The sequence below is a fragment of the Chelonia mydas genome, chromosome 5 (assembly GCF_015237465.2).
Source record: "Chelonia mydas isolate rCheMyd1 chromosome 5, rCheMyd1.pri.v2, whole genome shotgun sequence".
Taxonomy (NCBI): domain Eukaryota; kingdom Metazoa; phylum Chordata; order Testudines; family Cheloniidae; genus Chelonia; species Chelonia mydas.
The window spans coordinates 28024803-28043282 of record NC_051245.2 but is presented as its reverse complement, the minus strand read 5'-3'; the positions used below and the strand labels follow the sequence as shown (position 1 = coordinate 28043282).

General features: G+C 37.9%; 1 protein-coding gene across 2 annotated transcripts in view; it reads left to right on the top strand.

The window, feature by feature from the left end:
* Window positions 1–17467, top strand: part of TTC33 (tetratricopeptide repeat domain 33) — a 114565-nt gene extending 97098 nt beyond the window's left edge. For both annotated transcript variants that reach the window (XM_007065725.4, XM_037902724.1), the window contains exon 5: window positions 14955–17467. In XM_007065725.4, coding sequence (XP_007065787.1) covers window positions 14955–15308 — 354 coding nt within the window. In that variant the 3' untranslated portion in view covers window positions 15309–17467. The remainder of the gene's footprint in view (window positions 1–14954) is intronic.
* Window positions 17468–18480: the final 1013 nt, after the last annotated feature.

The window sequence follows — 18480 nt, the reverse complement described above, 5'->3', positions numbered from 1 at the left end:
AGATCTAGCCAACTCTTGTATTACATTGGAAGTTTCTATTATAAATTCTGACATAAACCGTTTCTGGACTTTAGATGGATTCCTGTGTCATTTGCCAAATTTAGCTAATTAGAAATACAAAGATATGATCATCAATGGGAATGCCAACATAGTGTGTGACATTAACTTCTGAGTTAGTGGTTCAGGCGCAAAGCAGTCAAATCTGTGGTGTTTCAGACCATGTTGCTGCCAAATCATAACTCAAAACTGATTTTTATAGTTCTGTGTAGGATTAAGGCATTACGTTTTATCACACTGTTATAATATTCTTTTTTGCTAAGAAGGACACAGTATGCAGATTATTTTGCAGTCAGTAAAATACTGTTTTGAGCACAGTGTTGGAATAATATAACTCTGCCATTAATATTAAAATCATAAGTGGACACTTGCTTTTCTATTAAGTACACAAATGCAAAATAAAGACGCAATTAAACTTTTAAAAGTTACTGTTTGTTTTATATTTGTGAGACAAGGCAAGTGAGGTAATATTTTTTATTAGATCAGCAGAAGTTGGTCCAATAAAATATATTAACTCACTTGTCTCTCTCGTACTCTGGGACCAACACAAGTACAACAACACAGCAAACATTTTATATTTGTTTCAGTGAAAAAATTGGCATTGAGCTTTTCTTTACATTATTCAGCTTGTAGTTTTTTATTTTTGTATGTTCTGTAAATATTGGTATATTCATCAGGTTTTGGTGTGAAAGAAAATTTTTCTTGTTAAGGCATATTTCCCCAACCACAAAGCCAGTAACAGTCACATTTTAGCATTCACATTCTAGCACACAGTATTAAGGGAGTGTTTGGCCAGATTCTGGGGGAAGTGGAGCTGAGGTGAAGCTGGGGCTAGAGCTAAACTATCAGGAGGCTAATGGTAGCACTGCACTTGGGCTAACTAGCCATGTTTCCAGTATTGATGGGGCGGGAGGGTAGGCAGTCCATACCTCAGACTTTGCATGGTTAGATGGTCACTTCAATGCCTCTGATAGTCTCGTCAAAGAGAAGACAACACTTTCTCTGCATCTACAATATGGACTTGGTTTGTAGCTTTTGCCAATCCATTGGTTTTCCATGGGAGGCAATAATACTATCCCAAGTAGCTGTTCCCAAGCCAACTTGGGGGGCAAAAGTGGTAGAGAGGAACCATAGGGTCTGAGACAGCTACATGATCTCTGATTTGAAGTAGCCAAAAATTGCAACCTAGAAAAACATAGACTTTGGACATCTGTGCTTTCTCTGGCAGTGTTCACAGTGAAAATGGGAAAATATATCGTAGGTAATAAGGATTATCAAGTATTAAATTATCCATCAAAAATAAGAGAAGTACAATGAAAATGTAATAAAGAAGTGCAGACGCTTTGACATAAGAAGAAAGAACAGAGGAAATGTGACTCAGTCTTTAAATTGATGGCACAAAATATTCTTTCATTTCCAATCCATTAGTTGATTGGCCAAATAGTCAGTCAGATAGCAGATAGTTAATACTTTCAATCTTTTCTTCGGTATATTAAAGTTGATGATGATCCAGTCAGAACTAAAATTGATTTGTTTTAATTGTTTAGTGTGTAATTTACTTTAATATGTTGTTGAACTAAACTTCGGCCATTTTCCATCAATTCTAGAGCAAATATATTTTAAAAAATCATGTTTCTTTGTATGAATTTGGTACTCACAGAAATAAGAGGTTATAACAGTGAAGCATAAGAAGCATTCTTCACAAAACTCTGCCAATACACCTTAATCCTAATCTTCTACACTTCTGTTGCTCCAGTCTTTGACCTCTCTTGAAAGTCTTAGTTACATTTATGTGCTCCCTCCAAACTCACTTTTACTCATTCTGTAACTCAAGGGGGCACTTACCCACTGAGCTTTCCCATTTTCCAAATCTATAAATTAGAAATGCCTCCAGTTTTCTAAAACCCTAACTGTTCTTTTATAAATAATTTTACGATTGTTATCGGTAGACCTGGTAAAGCCACCCGCAGGCAAAAGTTGCCCAACACTTCCCATGATCAGACCCTTTTTCAGTCACTTAAAACTGCAGACTTTAACCATTTGGCCTGAAATTTCCCATGCTGGGTGTCTGCTGATTTTTCTTAAAAGTTTCAGCTAAAATGATTCAGCTGTTTCTGATAAAGAGATTAGGAAAAATAAGTTTTACCCATCTTAAAAAAATTCTTACAAACATTTTGCCGTGAAGCTTTAATGCCTTCATGTTTTGGAACAGGGCCTTGAAATTTGGCCAGGGGGAGGGTTACTTTGATGCCTAGGATGTGCCTTTTGCTGTTCCCTATGAAAATTTGCCCAAATTTGGCTAAATTATAAACCTCTGAATAATCTCAGTTCACCGATGCTCAGTATTATTATTTATATTGCCATACCCTTAGTCATGGACCAGGTTCCCAGCGTGCTAGGTACAGTACAAACACAGAACAAAAAAACCTTCCCCAAAGTGCTAAGTCTAAAACAAGAAAGAGCAGATGGATACAGACAGACGGGAAAGTGCGAGGGAACAGTGAGACAGTATTGGTCAGTATGGTAGTCAGTGGTCTCAGCAAAGCAGCAGCCTAATCATTGTCAAGGGTTCTGGGTTTTTGTAAGTATAATAGAAAAGAAGGGTTTTAATGAGAGTTTTGGAGGAGGAAAATTAGGTAGCTTTGTAGATGTTTATAGGGGCAGGGCTCTAATCAAGCAAGAAGGGTAGCTGTGGGAGAAAGCATAAAGGTGCTTGTTTGGAGGCGGCTGTTGGGATGGAAGGCAGAGTTGACATCTTGATAGTGAATGAGACATTACATGGAGGGTATGGTTAGGCCTTGAAGAGCTTTGAAAATGAAAATAAGTTCCTGGTTTTTGATGCAGTAGAGAAGCAGAAGCCCATGGGGGGATGCAAAAGTGAGGTGATGTGGTCCAAATGACAGGCTGGGGAAATGATTTGAAACAGCATTCTGAGTGGATATAGGTGGGGCAAAATTGCATTTGTCAAGGCCACAAAGAAGGATGTTTCAGTATGTGACAGTCAGGGTCCAGATGGTTTTTCCCTGGATCCTGATTGTCACACTGTAATGCGAGATGATGAGTGCCTGGACCAGAGAGAGAGAGTTTTAGCTGTGTGAATGGATAGGAAAGGCCATATCTTAGAGGTGTTATGCAGAAAGAATTGGCAAGATTAAAACATAGGCTGAATGTGAGGACCCAGATTGTGGTCTGAGTCGAAGATGAGGCTCAGGTTATGGGCCTCACTGGCATGCAGGATGATAATGTCCACAGTGATCAAGAAACAAAGTAGTGAGAAGGGCTTGGGAGGGAAATTAGAGTTCTGTTTTAGCCACGTTGAGTTTTAGTCGATAGCTAGTCATCCATGAAAAGATGTCAGACAGACTGAGATTTTAGCTGAGATGAAAGATGACAGGTCTGAAATAGAGAGGTATTTGAATCACCAGCAGAGACGGTACCTGAATTTGTGTTTGCAGATGAATTTACTGGGAGACCTGGTTAGAGGGAGAATAGGAAGGGTCTAAGGACAGAGCCCTGTGGAACCCACACAAAAAATTGAGGAGAGATTAGGAGGATCCTCTGAAGGAGCAATTAGAGAGGTATGAAGAAAACTGGGAGAGGACAGAGTCACTGGCTAAAGAAAGACAAGATTTCAGGAAAATGTCCATGGTCAGCTGTGTCAAAGATGGCTGACAAATAAAGGCGGATTAGGAAGGAGTACTGGTTCTGCAGTTTGGCCAGGAAGAGGTCATTAGAGACTTTGGTGTGAGCAGTTTCACTGGAATGCAAGGGTGGAAGCCAGTTTGGAGAGGGCCTAGGATGGAGCTTGAGGAGAGGAATTCCAGACACTGATTGTATGCAAAGTTTTCAATGAGCTTAGAGATGGAAGGGAAAAGGGATTTTGGGATGGTAGTTGGAGAGGCAAGTGGGATTAAGGGTAGGTTTTTTTTAAGACAGGAGAGACTAAAGCGTGTTTATAATGTTAGCTAAAAGAGCTAGAGAAGAGTGAGAAGATAAGGAGAAGAGTAAGGTCGGGAATGAGATTGGCGTGAGCGAGATCAGGAGTTGGGATGGGTCAGTGGGACAAGTGGGGGGGTTTGTAGGAAAGCGAAGATAAACTTCTGCATCTGTGATAGAAGAGAAGGAGGAGAGTTGTGGGAGGGGAAGGATGAATGGAAGGAAGGACAAGTAGAGGAAGTTCACTAGTGAGACTAGTTAGCTTGGCAACTAAATTATCTGAAGATTTCATTTGTACTGAGCATGCACCAGCCCAGAGCTTTCCCTGAACTTGCTCTTTCTAGCTGCCAGAGGCCATTGTGTCTACAGGCACCGGTCTCAGCATTCTTTTGTCCTCATCACCTCTCCCCTCTGCATTCAAACAAGTCAGGCTGGTGTCACAGTAGCCACTGCTGTTAGGAGGAGAGAATTTCAAGAAAAGTTCTGCTTAGCTTTTGGATATCCTGCAGTTCAGGAATGGAGCATGCTTAGCTACTCTGTGGGACTGGTGAAAGCTCAGTCCAGTGAACTCATAGGAGCTGTGATGGGATGGAGCGTGCTCAGCAAAGGCAGAACCTTTGGAGAATAATGTTGTTAGCCTCCAACAAACCTCTATCAAGAATGTGCAAACAGAGATTTGTAGGGGCTTATAACTTGGTCAAATTTGGGAGGATTTTCACAAGGTTGGCACAGGATGCATCCCTGACACCAGGGCAACCTCTCTATCAAATTTCAGGTCACTGCTCCAAATCCTGGACGCATTAGAGCTTGTCAATGAAATAGTTGTAAGAATCTATTAACATCAAAACTTCAAAAAATAAAACTTTAATAAATGCAGAGAACTTGTAGGTAAAGTTCCATGGAAAGAAAATCTAAGAGAAGAAGGAGTTCAGTAGAGCTGGGGCAGTTTTTCAAAAAGACAGTATTAAAGGAACAACTGCCAACTATCGTGATAGGGAGGAAAGCTAGGAAGTATAGTCTAAGAGGCCAGTACGGCTCCATCAGGAGCTCTTTAGTGACCTGAAAATCAAAAAGCAATCCTACATTAAGTGGAAACAAAGACAAATTGATAAGAGGAGAACAGAAGAATAGAAACAAAATCAGAAAGGCTAATGCACAAAGGGAGTTACACCTAGCAAGGGACATAACAGGCAATAAGAAGAGGTTCTTTAAATACTTTAGGAGCAAGAGAAAGATGAAAGAAAGTGTAAGTCCTCTATTTAATAGGCAAGGAGAGCTACTAACTGATGACATGAAAAAAGCTGAGGTGTTTTATGCCAGTTTTGCTTCAGTCTTCACTAAAAAGGTTAATGGTGACAAGATACTCAACAGAAAAAGGGAAAGGAATATAAGCCAAAATAGAGAGAGAATAGGTTAACGAATATGTTGATAAGTTAGATGTAGTCAAGTCAGCAGGGCCTGATGCAATTAATCCTAGTGTACTTACGAATCTAGCTGAAGCAATCTTGGAACTGTTAGCAGTTATCTTCGAGATCTCATGGAGGATGGGTGAGGTCCCAGAATACTGGAGAAGGGCAAACATAGTACCTATCTTTAAAAAGGAGAACAAAGACAACCTGGGGAATTATAGACCAGTCAGCCTTACTTCGATACCTGGAAAGATACTGGAAAACATTTTAGACAATCTGTTTGTAACCACCTGGGGGATAGTGTTATAAGGAATAACCAACATGGATTTGTCAAAACCAAATTATGCCATACCAACCTAATTTACTATTTTGATAGGGTTAGTGACCTAATGGATGGGAGGAAGATGTAGTTGTGTGATATCTTGATTTTTAGTAAGGTTTTTGATGCAGTCCCACGTGATAGTCTCATAAACAAACTAGGTAAAAGTGGTCTACATTACATTTCTATAAAGTGGGTGCAAAACTGGTTGAAAGACCGTATTCAAAGAATAGTTAGAAATAGTCAGACTGGGAGGGCGTAATTAGTGGTGTCACACAGGGGTCGGTCCTGAATGTGGTACTAGTCAATATTTTCATTAACGACTGGGATACTGGAATGGAGAGTATGCTTATAAAGTTCACATATGACACCATGCTGAGAGGGGTTACAAAGACAGGATTAGAATTCAAAAGGACCTTAATGAATTGGTCTGAATTCAACAAGATGAAATTCAATGACAACAAGTACAAAGTATTTCATCTAGGAAGGAAACATCAAATGCACAGCTACAAAATGGGGAATAACTGGCAGGTGGCAGTATTGTTGGAAAGGATCTGGGGGTTATAGTGGATCACAAATTGAATATGAGTTAACAATATGTTGCAACTGTGAAAAAGGCTAATATCATTTTGAGATGACAGGAGTGTCATATGTAAAACATGGGAGAGATAATTCTGCTCTGCTCAGAACTGGTGAGGCCTCAGCTGGAGGACTGTGTCCAGTTCTGGGTACCACACTTTAGGAAAGATATGAACAAATTGGAGAGAGTCCAGAGGAGAGCCACAAAAATGACAAAAGGTTTAGAAAACTTGACCTATGAGGAAAGGTTAAAAAACCGAGCATGTTTAGTCTAGAGAACAGAAGACTCAGAGTCTTCAAATATGTTAAGGGCTATTATAAAGAGGGTGGTGATCAATTGTGCTCCCCATCCACTGAACCTAGAACAAGAAGTAATGCAGCAAGGGAGATTTAGGTTAGATATTGGGAAAAGCTTTCAAACTATAAGGGTAGTTAAGCTCTGGAATAGGTTTCAAGGGAGGTTGTGGAATCCCCATCATTGGAGCTTTCTAACAACACCTGTCAGGGATTGTCAAGGTTTACTTGGTCCTGCCACAGCACTGGGGATGAACTTGATGATTTTTCAAGGTCCCGTCCAGCCCTATGTTTCTGTGATTTGATGGGCAAAACCACATATTTTCCCCAGACCTTGTTCTTAGAAATGGATGAACCATTTACAAAATTTTAAACTTTAAAAAACTTTTTTAAAACTCCTAAAATTTAAAAAAATAAAATCATTCTGAGACTGGCACCTGGACTGGAAAAAATTGGACTGAATGGCTAAAGTTTGAAAAAATAATAAGCAACTCAAACGAGGATGTTGCAATCAGAATGGATTTGATTTAAATCAAATTGATTTAAATCATGATTTAAATCACTAGTCAGGAAGACTTGATTTAATCATAGATTTCTGCATAAAAGTACATTCTTGTTGGTTGTCATAACCTTAATATATATTCTTCACAACTCAGAGATAGATGTAGGTTTCATTTGTAGACGGAACACGCTATACATTTTTAAAGTGATTTATTTTGAAAACTTTTCAGATTAGTGTTAAACCTATATCAGAAAATGAATGATTGGTTTTTTCATTTACTAAAGGTAATTGAAGCAGATATTTATGAAGTCACTGGGAGGTGAACTATCTCCAATTCATCAGGTTAATCATTAATATTTGGAGGATTTTCTTGCCAGGGTGTATTAGGAGGAGAACATCACCAGACAGACATTTAAATTGTTTTATTTAACTAAAACAACAGTGTTATGTATTCTGGATTTTTTTCTTCAACAGCAACCATATAATATTTTAACAAAACAAGCATATGAATTTTTGAATTTAGTTAAACATTCAAGTTTTTTAAAATCAGATTTGTTTTTGTTAAAATAGTTTTTAACTAAAATAGTTAAATGAAATATTAAAAAAAACAAAACAAAAATTAAATTGACTATGTGAGTCAGGTCAACATGAGAAACTTAAAATATTGGCTTCTGCATCTAACTCAGTCGTCTTCACCTTCATTTTCCTGTTTGTTCATAATCTGGAAAAGAAAAACAAGCTTTCCTGCTTTTTCAGGTCCCAAACAATTTCTCAGTTTGGAATGAATTAGTCCAAAGGAAGAAAATATTCTTTCTACACCGGCAGAAGAAGCTACTGCTGTTATAAGTGAGATTATCACTTCAGCTGTCTCTGAAAGGTGCTTAAGTGACTTCCACCAGTTCACTGGTGTGACTTTCTTTAAAACATCATCAGCAAACATATATTTCTTGAATGGTTCACCCTTAGCTCTGAAGTTTATTATAGTTGGCATTATGGAGGGATGGTTGCTGGATGTCCATGTCATAGCCATCTCCTCTTCTTCAGCAGTTAAGGTTTGACCCTGGTGCCGAGTATTGAGAATATTTGCGAGAAAATGAGCTGGAGATAGTGCTTGTCCTATTTGTTTTTTTAATGCTTGTAATTTAACTCTGTCATTGCATATTTCTCTTTTTAAGATCTCACTTAGTTCCTTCTAAATTTCAACACCGTCAGCAATAAAACAGTGATTTCCCTGCATTTTGTTCAAGGCTGGAGAAATAGGCTTCAGGGTACTCAGCATGTGTTCAACATTTCTATTTCTATAGTTCAAGCCCTATGTTGAGAACCTTGGCTGTGGCAGTGCCGTCTGTTTTTTCCACGATTTTGTTCACAAACTGTCATCAGATTAGGCCAGTTCTTGATCTAGTGCTCAAAACAGTCCACTACTGAGTTCCATCGCACGTCTTGTGGGAGAGTTTGCTTGGTTCCTCCCACTTTTTTCAGAGCAGCTGCTGCAAAGTGGTTGTTACGGAAGTATTTTGCAATTTTAACAACATTAGCCTTTATTTCTGGAACACTGAAGTCTTTGTCTAGGAGGTGCATCAAATGAGCACTGCAACCGTATTTTATTAGCTTGGGACTCGCTTCTAAATATTTTCTTCTCATCTTGGATACATTTGTAGCATTGTCTGTGACCAAGCTGTGTACTAGACATTTGAATTTTTTTTCAGTTTGTTATAGCTTTTACTGCTATTTCTTGTAAGTATTCTGCTGTGTGTGCATTTCCTGATGTATCAATTGTTTCTGTAAGGAAGACATTCCCTTCTTCTATTGTCATACAACAGGATACAAGCACATACAACAGGATCATAGTGGACATTGCTCCAGCCATTAAGACTCAGGTTAACAATTTCACCCTCTAGACCTTTTGCACACTGCTCAATTTCTCTTTCATACATTTTTTGCAGCAGTTTGCCTGTGACATCTGGTCTGTTGGGTGGACTGTATCCTACTCTTAATGACTGAACCATGTTAATGAAGTGTGGGTTCTTAATCATACAGAAAGGAGAATTCATTGCATAAACAAACCGGGCAATTTTTCCATCAATTATCTTTTTGTAATCTGCTGGTATCACAAAATTATCTATGGTTGTTTCTGGATGATGGAGGGTTTTTTCTTTTTGCTACATGATATACTGTGGCTATGTGACATACATGATGTGACTGTAACACTATGATAGATAATTCTGAATGTATAGAAAATGATGGTGATCTTGAAGGTGGATAGTCTTCAGAATCCTGTATGTTGAGGATGGATTCTCCTAAACAAAAGAAGTCAATGCAGTTATTTAATTATTATTACCATGCTGCTCGTTTAATATTACTCATTGCATTCACTGACACTCAATACTACTTTATAGGTGAAATTGTAAAAGGAAGAGCTGCCTATTTCAGCTATTTATTTTTTATCACAACTGCATCTAAAATGGTAGTACCATAGAATAACAACTATATTTTTTGCTCAAACATGAGAATTCAAGAATAGTCCAGAAGGAAGACAGGCAGTCCCTAAGAAAGAAGTATGAAACAAAAAAGTTTACCAACCTGGAGATCCTGCATGTTCAGACATGTTCCTTTCATCATCTTCAACGCAGCTTCCTCCTGAGAAGGAACACTTCTCATGATGTTGTTTTGTTCGGGCAACCAGATCTTGCATTTCTTTGTTGCACTGTTTACATTTTGCACCCATGCCTGTCTTACTCACGGGTAGGGGAACTTCATTAAAATATTCCCAAACTGGCTCTCTTTTACGGCCTGCTGCCGTTATAGGTTTTCCCTTCTAGTGAGAGAATGGTATGGTAGATCTCAAATCAATGAAGGCTACACTCAGAAAGACCTCAAGACTTCTGGAATATGTTACTGAAACAGTTTCACTTTTGTTTCTACTGCCTGTCTCTCCCTTCTCTCATTTATCTCCAGACTTCTTCTCCTTGTCCAGATCTATTCTGCCCCCAACAATCTATTCATTGAACTTTTTGAAACTTTGCACTTTTAGAGAGAGGTAAGGGGTTGACTCTGTGACACATGTGCAGAGGGACAGTAGGGTTGAGGTCTGTTATTTCTCACCTCTATTTATTTATTATTTATTTATTTATTTATTTATTTGAAAACATTTTTGCTGTTAACAAGCATGTTATCTCTAGAGACACAAATCCACAGTATGAGAACTGCAAAACTAAGTATGTCTGATAGTGTCTTCTAGACTGAGCACTGAGTCCCATTGGGTAGATAGAAAGATTAACCTAAATAATCTGTACAGAAGCCCCTGGAACACCATAAAATTGGGTCCGTAATCCATGAACTATTGGAACTCATTTACAAAACTTTTCTTAAACATTACATGAATATATTGTCTCATACTATAGAATTAGAATTTATAATCCCTATACCATGATGAGATATCTCTGAGCTATAGTGTATCTTAATTAAAACTATCTTTAGATAGGTTTTTTCCTCAAAAAGCATTTTATCAAAAAATTCCAATTTAAATAAAAAAAAAACGATTTTTTAAATTTTTTTAAAGAATCATTGATTTTTATCCACCCTGGTTGCAATGGAAAATGTTGGCGGCAGTCTTAACTATCGATGTCAGTATTAGCTCTTCCTATAATAAATAACTCCTTATACAGACAGCCGTGTGATTAAAACCACCTTTTTCTTCTAAAGACTGCAAACCAATTGTGGAAATGCTTCACGGGAGAAAGGTGTAACCGACACAGTTCAACAGCGATAACAAAGATAAAATCTTTTGAAAAGATGAGGTTTTCAGGTGTGTAAAGTGGAGAAGAATGGATTAAAATGGATATCAAAGGAAAGGCTCCCAGAGAAAGTACATGTGCATTTAAAGTACAGTGGTGGAATCCCTAAAAAGCAGATGCTGTCACAGCACAGATGTGCATAAGAATAAAGCTGTGTCTCGACTATAGCTAGTGTCATATATTTTTTTTAAATACCAGTTAAGCAATTAGAATAAACTAGAGGGATGTCGAAGCTGTTCCAGAAATGTGAATTAAAAGTAGCCGATTTGCACAGATATGAATGGTTTTAGCATAATAGTATTATCCTGCAGAATTTGGTTTAGGGCAGCAGTCTGTGTGATTAAAGATGTAAACTGGATGAGAAATAAGAATAAAAACCAGTATCTTACCTTCTGTATGGGTGTTTCAAACTAGATAGGAGGGCACTAGCAAGTGGTTACAAATACTTTAACCAACATTGGGTGGACTCATGGATTGCTTTGTTTTCTGTTGTTTTCAATTCTTGATTTTGGCAGAAATTGATAAACATTAAAACATTTCTGATAGCAACATAAAATGTTTTCCATACATTACAGTGCTGCACTTTTATGAGGATCTTTGATCTGATATAAAGCTAATCCCACCAGTTTTCTGCACCTCTTTATATTAAGCATTATAATATGCAAATACCTAGCTTAATGTTAGGCTTACACAGAAAGAGCATGATCTATTGAATTCATGTTAAGTATCCAGGCTACACATCAAAATACTGAGAGAAGCGTTGTTGACTCTAGAACATCTGTCTATCTGCCTGCAATTATTAATCTATATTTTATGATAATTATATTTTTACAGTGCCATAAATGTGAATGGTACTTTATGGACAATGATAGGTCCCTGCCCTGTGGATTTAAAAACTTAAGTGGACGTTTTTGTTTTCATTTTTCAATACTTTAAGAAGTTCCAGTTGAGGGCATTTTAATATTAACTCACAGCTCCAAATATCCTCTTGAAGTTAAAAGCTGATTAAAATCAGTAAAATGACAACTGTTCTGCAAGAATTAAACTGTACTGTTCTCTGTGTCTGGAGTCCCTTGATTGCAGAACCTTTAGAGTTGGTAATATGCCTCCAAAATAAAAAATATATATATTTTTCCTGGAATTGAATGGCAGTTTATCAGAACAACAATACCAATAACATATTCTTAAAAGAAATCATGGGTTCCTATTTCTTGTGTGTTAGGATCAATTTATGTAATGGAGTACGTAGATTCCTCTGTATTTTGACAAGAATAACTTGCAGCTCTTTACACCCAAAAGAAGGACAGAGAATTTTGAAGCAACTCAGATATTTTGTGTACTCGCTAAATTAAAGGGAAAACATTGCTTTTGTAGTTAAACAGCTGATCACGTCTGTTTTCTTGTCAAGTATCTATATAAATTGGTTGTAAGGCTAAACTATATCTCAGCATGATCACCACTGATTTGCAGCACAGTAGCAATGGTTTTGTAGCCAGTTGTAGCTGAATTTGGATCAGTGAGGTGGAAATTTTCATAAGCAAAATACTTTGGTTTGGTTAGCAGTCAGCTTTGGCTGTGGTTGCTTTTAGGAATCAAAATACTTTTCATTGGCTTGAAGGTTTTGTCAGTTTTGTGTGAAGAGGTACTGACTTTACAGTGAATTTAATTTTACTGTGAATTCATAAGATCATAAAAGCAATGCATATAGTAAGTCAAACGCTATACAGTAAATCGTAAATCCATTTGTATTTAAAATCTAATCGGTTATAATTTGTGCTCCAGCATTTTTCCAGTATTTCAGTACTTTCCCCTTTATAACTAAGTGTAAAAGTCTTTATTTGATCTGACAGTGACACTTTTGAGATTTACTGCTCTCTTCATTTTGTCCTGGATAATCCTGGAATGCCTAGTACTTGGATTTGCTGGAGACAGCCACAATTTAGATTAGCAAACGGGAAGGTGGTCACTCCAAATAGATACAGGAGTACTTGTGGCACCTTAGAGATTAACAAATGTATTTGAGCATAAGCTTTCGTGGGCTAAAACCCACTTCATCGGATGCATGCAGTGGAAAATACAGTAGGAAGATAGATAGATAGATAGATAGATATACACACACAGAGAACATGAAACAATGAGTGTTATCATACACACTATAACGAGAGTGATAAGTTAAGGTGAGCTATTACCAGCAGGAGAGAAAAAAAACCTTTGGTGGTGATAATCAAGATGGGCCATTTTCAGCAGTTGACAAGAACATGTGAGGAACAGTAGGGGGGAAAAATAAACATGGTGAAATAGTTTTACTTTGTGTAATGACACATCCACTCCCAGTCTTTATTCAAGCTTAATGTAATGGTGTCCAGTTTGCAAATTAATTCCAATTCAGCAGTCTCTCGCTGGAGTCTGTTTTTGAAGTTTTGTTGTTGTGATAGTGCGACTTTTAGGTCTGTAATCGAATGACCAGGGAGATTGAAGTGTTCTCTGACTGGTTTTTGAATGTTATAATTCTTGACGTCTGATTTGTGTCCATTGATTCTTTTACGTAGAGACTGTCCAGTTTGGCCAGTGTACATGCCAGAGGGGCATTGCTGGCACATGATGGCATATATCACATTGGTAGATGTGAGGTGAACGAGCCTCTGATAGTGTGGCTGATGTGATTAGGTTTTATGATGGTGTCCCCTCAATAGATATGTGGACACAGTTGGCAACGGGCTTTGTGGCAAGGATAGGTTCCTGGGTTAGTGTTTTTGTTGTGTGGTGTGTGATTGCTGGTGAGTATTTGCTTCAGGTTGGGGGGCTGTCTGTAAGCAAGGACTGGCCTGTCCTCTGACACCTGTCCAAATAGCTAGTAAGTATTCTTGCTTGGGAAGAAAGCTAGATCATTCACAAAAGTTCTCCACTTCTTTGAACAGCTCTGCAAAGTGGGAGAGTTTGTCTTTTGCCATAGTTCCCTGATGAGATCAGCTTTACATGCTCCAGAAAGCTGCTAATCTTGTGGCCAAAACAGTGCATAGTATTAGATCTATTTATGAGATACGTGCTAATTTAAATGGGCAATGTGGGTGGTGTTTATAAACCTCAATAATCCAGATTTCTCTTTTAAATTAAACTGCATCTGTCTGCTCTTGTCCTCCTGTGTGTGTGTAGGGGGGAGGAGGTAGGCGGAATGGAGAGCCAACAAAATAAAATGAGTTTGGCTTGATTTTTTTCTTTTAATTGATCGTATACTTTTGTCATGTTCTTATTAGCATTAAACTCTCTTACAACAAGCGTGGTCAAAATGCATAATTATAGGGAAATGACCCTTTTTATAATTTTGGGTTATCAACATGTGACCCTTCATCTCCATTGTGCTTTAGGGCATTTCGTCATTCTTTTGTATAACAGTGAAATTCTGTGATCTGCTTTTAAATGGTGTTTCTGTTCAGAATGGTTCATGTTTCCAGAGAGAGAAAATTAGTATTCATTGTTTGGCACTACGATTTAAGAGAGTTTTATATTTGATTTTGTTGGATTGGCTAATTTGTATGAAGGTTGTTGCTGCCTTGAAATATGTGAAAGAACACTTTATTATATTCAAGACTTCAATCCTCTGCCAAACTCTCATTTGAAATAATAGCAAGTATTTTCATAAGGGCTTGATTTTCAAACAGTTGTGTGTGCAATTGCAATCCTAATTTGCACTGGTAATTAGCACAGTTGCATGCACGAACTGGGTATCTGCACGTGACAATTGCAAGTTATGTACCGTTTGCTGGGCAAGCACCTGATTTCTTCATGTATTCGTTCTATTTTCACACAAATTAGGCATGCACATACGATTTTTCAAAAATCAGGCCCAAATTATATGTAAAACTAATCATGGAAAAGCATTCTAGGGAAAAGGGGAGAAGTGCTGTCACTTGATTTTGAAAGTGGGCTGGACGGAGCAATAGAAAGATATTTAAACAGTCATCTTAGTCACAGGTGGACTAAACGATCTAGAAGGCTGTTTTCATTTCTGTGATTAAACATGTCAGTTCAAAAAATGCTAATCGCTCTCTGTTCATTTGTAGGCAATTCGCAGCTTTCAGGTGGCCTTGCACATCTATCCAATGAGCCCTGAACTATGGAAGGAAGACCTTACCTGGGCAAGAAAGCTGCATGAACAGCAAAAGAAAGCAACAAAGACTAAGGCGACGCAAGCTGAGGCAAAAGAAGCAGATGTTGCCCATGAATCAATTCCAGACTATGACTTTGAAAGTGATGAGATTGTGGCAGTTTGTGCAGCTATCGCAGAGAAGGAGAAAACTGTTTCAGCAACTAAAACAGTAGTGATTGTGTCTGCTTCAGGCACAGTAGAGACCGTAACTGAGAAGGAGGAATGTTCGACAACCCCTGATGATACCGTTTTTATCAGAGCCCGATAGTGCAGCATAATCTTTCGCTAGTATTCTTTGGAAATCTAACGTTACTTATCAAGTGTTGGAAGAATTCTTTTTAGCAGCAGTGGAACAGGGTAAAATAGAAGGGGTCATTATTTCTGAAGTAGCTTTTTCAGAGGAAAAGGGTTTTAAAGAAAATATGACAAAACGACAGATAAGCAAAGACCTGAATTTCTGCTGCTTCCATACTATCAGCTAGGTGTTGATATTAAAACCCATATTGTAAGACTTCACACATACAATTTGAAAACACTGATTACATTATCATAACTGCTTTCATCCAACTCAATTTCTTAATTGCACAGTCTAAACAACATCTGCTGTTTCTCCTGTAATTAATTATCAGATACTTAAAAAGAAACTGGAAAAGAGAAAGGTGATTTAAGTATTACAGCTCAAACCTGTTAATAATTAACATTATAGATCAACACAATTGAAGTGTGACTCTGCAAGCTTGTTCTCAGAAGTCTTTATTTTCAATAGAGGATAGGGTTTTTTATGAAGAAGTTACAGATCACAGATAGTCCTTGTAAACCTGGGGTCAGATTCCAAGCCTATTGAGGTCAGGGGAAAGATTCACATTGATGTCAATGGGCATTGGATCAGGCACTTCATGCATTATTTGGAGGATGGTGCAAAACCAAGCAACAATTACACCACACATATTCAGGCACTATTAAATACTTAACTTACACCTACAGAAGAAAGGACATTCAAAATTGAGACTGGAACTGCTCTTACCTTGACCCATCCCAGTATACGTAAGTATATCGCCTTATACGCAACAGTACATAAAATGTTAGGAGTCTGCAGTGCACAATGGGGAATGGATTAGGAATAGATCTTTAGATGCAACTTTTTTGTGCTATGGTGATTTTACAGCAAGACTACAAAGAAGGGAATCTATTGCTGTGTTGTGTGGTCAGGTTCCTTGTGGTATGGCACTGCACTCATAAAGAGTTCGATGATCTTTTGTTTTTAACAAGCCACTTATTCTGGATAGCATCTCTTTTTATTTCTGTTGCTTTGTGGGGGCTGTGTACACTTGCTAAAATACATGAACAAAATACATATTGTACTGCACACGAGGAACACAGGATGCTTCATTTTGTTTGCTTGCTGGTTAATTCTAAAATTTCAGTAATTCATAATGGGTCTCCCTTTCATGGGTGGGGTTCTAATGTATAGAGCACCCATATATGGGAGATGTGTGTGTATAATCTTTCCCTTCTGTGACAAAAAATAGTTAAAGCTCTTCTTTTGTAATTTGGAAAACATATTTTGTCCAGGGCTGATATTCAGAGGCTAAATTTCAGCTCAGATAAAATTTTCCTTAATCCCTCAAAGACAGGCTTTATAATAGAATTACTGATAAACCTATACTTGTTGGACCAACAGGCACTGTAAAACTGTTGTACTATATATGTTAATAAGACCGTCTATACAGCCATGAAAGGGTCATCCTGTTATTGCACAGCCTCAAGAGAATCTGTGTTCCACTAGGGTAACGTTGGCACTGAGAGGGATCAGAGCAGATCTTTCAAGTACAGGAAAGTTCTCCTACTTGAAGATTTGTGCATGGGGCTGTAATTCTACTTGTATGTATTGGTAGGATATATTTGCTATGTCTCACTTGGATAGAATTGGACTAGATCACCCGATATGGCTCTTCATTCTATGCCTTCCAGTGTATGGTACATTCATGGGTGCAAAGGGTTTTCCTCCTTCCTCCTGTCCCAAGTTTATATAAATCCATATCTGCTCCCATTGAAATTAATTGGAAATTAATGGTTCAGGGTCAGGCTCATGAAAGGATGCCCTTGCATACTGTCAACTTGGGTGGATTTTAGGCCAGGTTTGAGAGGTCAGCACTTACATCCCAAGTGTGCAGAACATGTGTTTCCCTCTGATTAGATTAAATTAGATTATTACTTCCAGGTAGTGAGGTGAGCAATAATGTCTTGTATGAGGGAGCACCTAGCACGCTTCTTGCGGTGGTGTGTTATTCCCAAGTTGGGAAGTTTGACAGCTGGTGGTATGAAGCTCATTCTAATGTTGTACAGCGTGTTGTGCTTTGCATGCTTAGGTCTTGCTTGTTGGATATCTCCATATTGTAAATAAAGCGTGGACTTCCCTGCTCGTCATTGGTGGCTGTTTATTGTGGAAGCTGGGTCATCAAGGGAGGTGTGCAGTTAAGGGAGGTGTGCCCCTGATGTTTACTATGTTACGTTATGATCAACCTATTGTCTTTTGTTTCTGAAAGTATTAATATTTTTTGTATATTACTCTAAAACCTAATAATTACAGTAAAAATTGGTATTGAAAAATCTTGACCAACACTTAAAAATATCCAACTTCTAGCCAAAGCAAGAGTTTTCGGTCCCAAAGAGGGAAAGCATTTGAACTGAAAGGGAAATACCTTTGAAACCTATATATGCTTCAACTGCCGGAATTTATTGCCTCAAGCAATTACAGGTAGCAATGGAAACAAAATTGGTATTTTCCACTTTTCAAGGCTTCTAACAACTTACACTTTAATATTTCACACCTTAGTTTAGTAGAAAAACTACTGAAAGTGTTTGTGGTTTATAGGGGCACAATTATGGCAAGATCAAGCAATAAAAGGCTGTGGAGGAACAGTTTTTGTCTTTATATTTTCCATTCAAATATACTGTATACTACATGGCTTAACATAGCTATGTCACACAGTTAGAGTTAAAAATGAGAGAGAGAAATTGAGATGTAGGCAAGGGTTGCAGCACTTCATCACCATGATAAGTAATTTAAACACCCCCCGCTCATATCCCCCCACAAAACAGACTAAATCAGATCAGGAGAAAAGATGCTTTCCAATTAAATTTGAAAAGAGATGAAGAATGGATGAAGGAGGACTGCTTATGTGACACAGGCAGCAGAGATGGCTGTTACACAAACAGTAATGAGATAGCATGAGACCAGTCAATGCTAGAAAAATAGCAATTTACTCCAACGTAATAGCAATTTACTCCAGAGTTTGGGACCTGGATATGAGAGAGCTAGCTAGCTGAGGCTCAATTCAGTCAAAATACAGGTAATATTGGTAGGTGTGGGAAGGAATGCAAGAGGTTATATAACTAAGGTAGTGTCACACAAGTTCACAACTTTGATAGGTCATTTT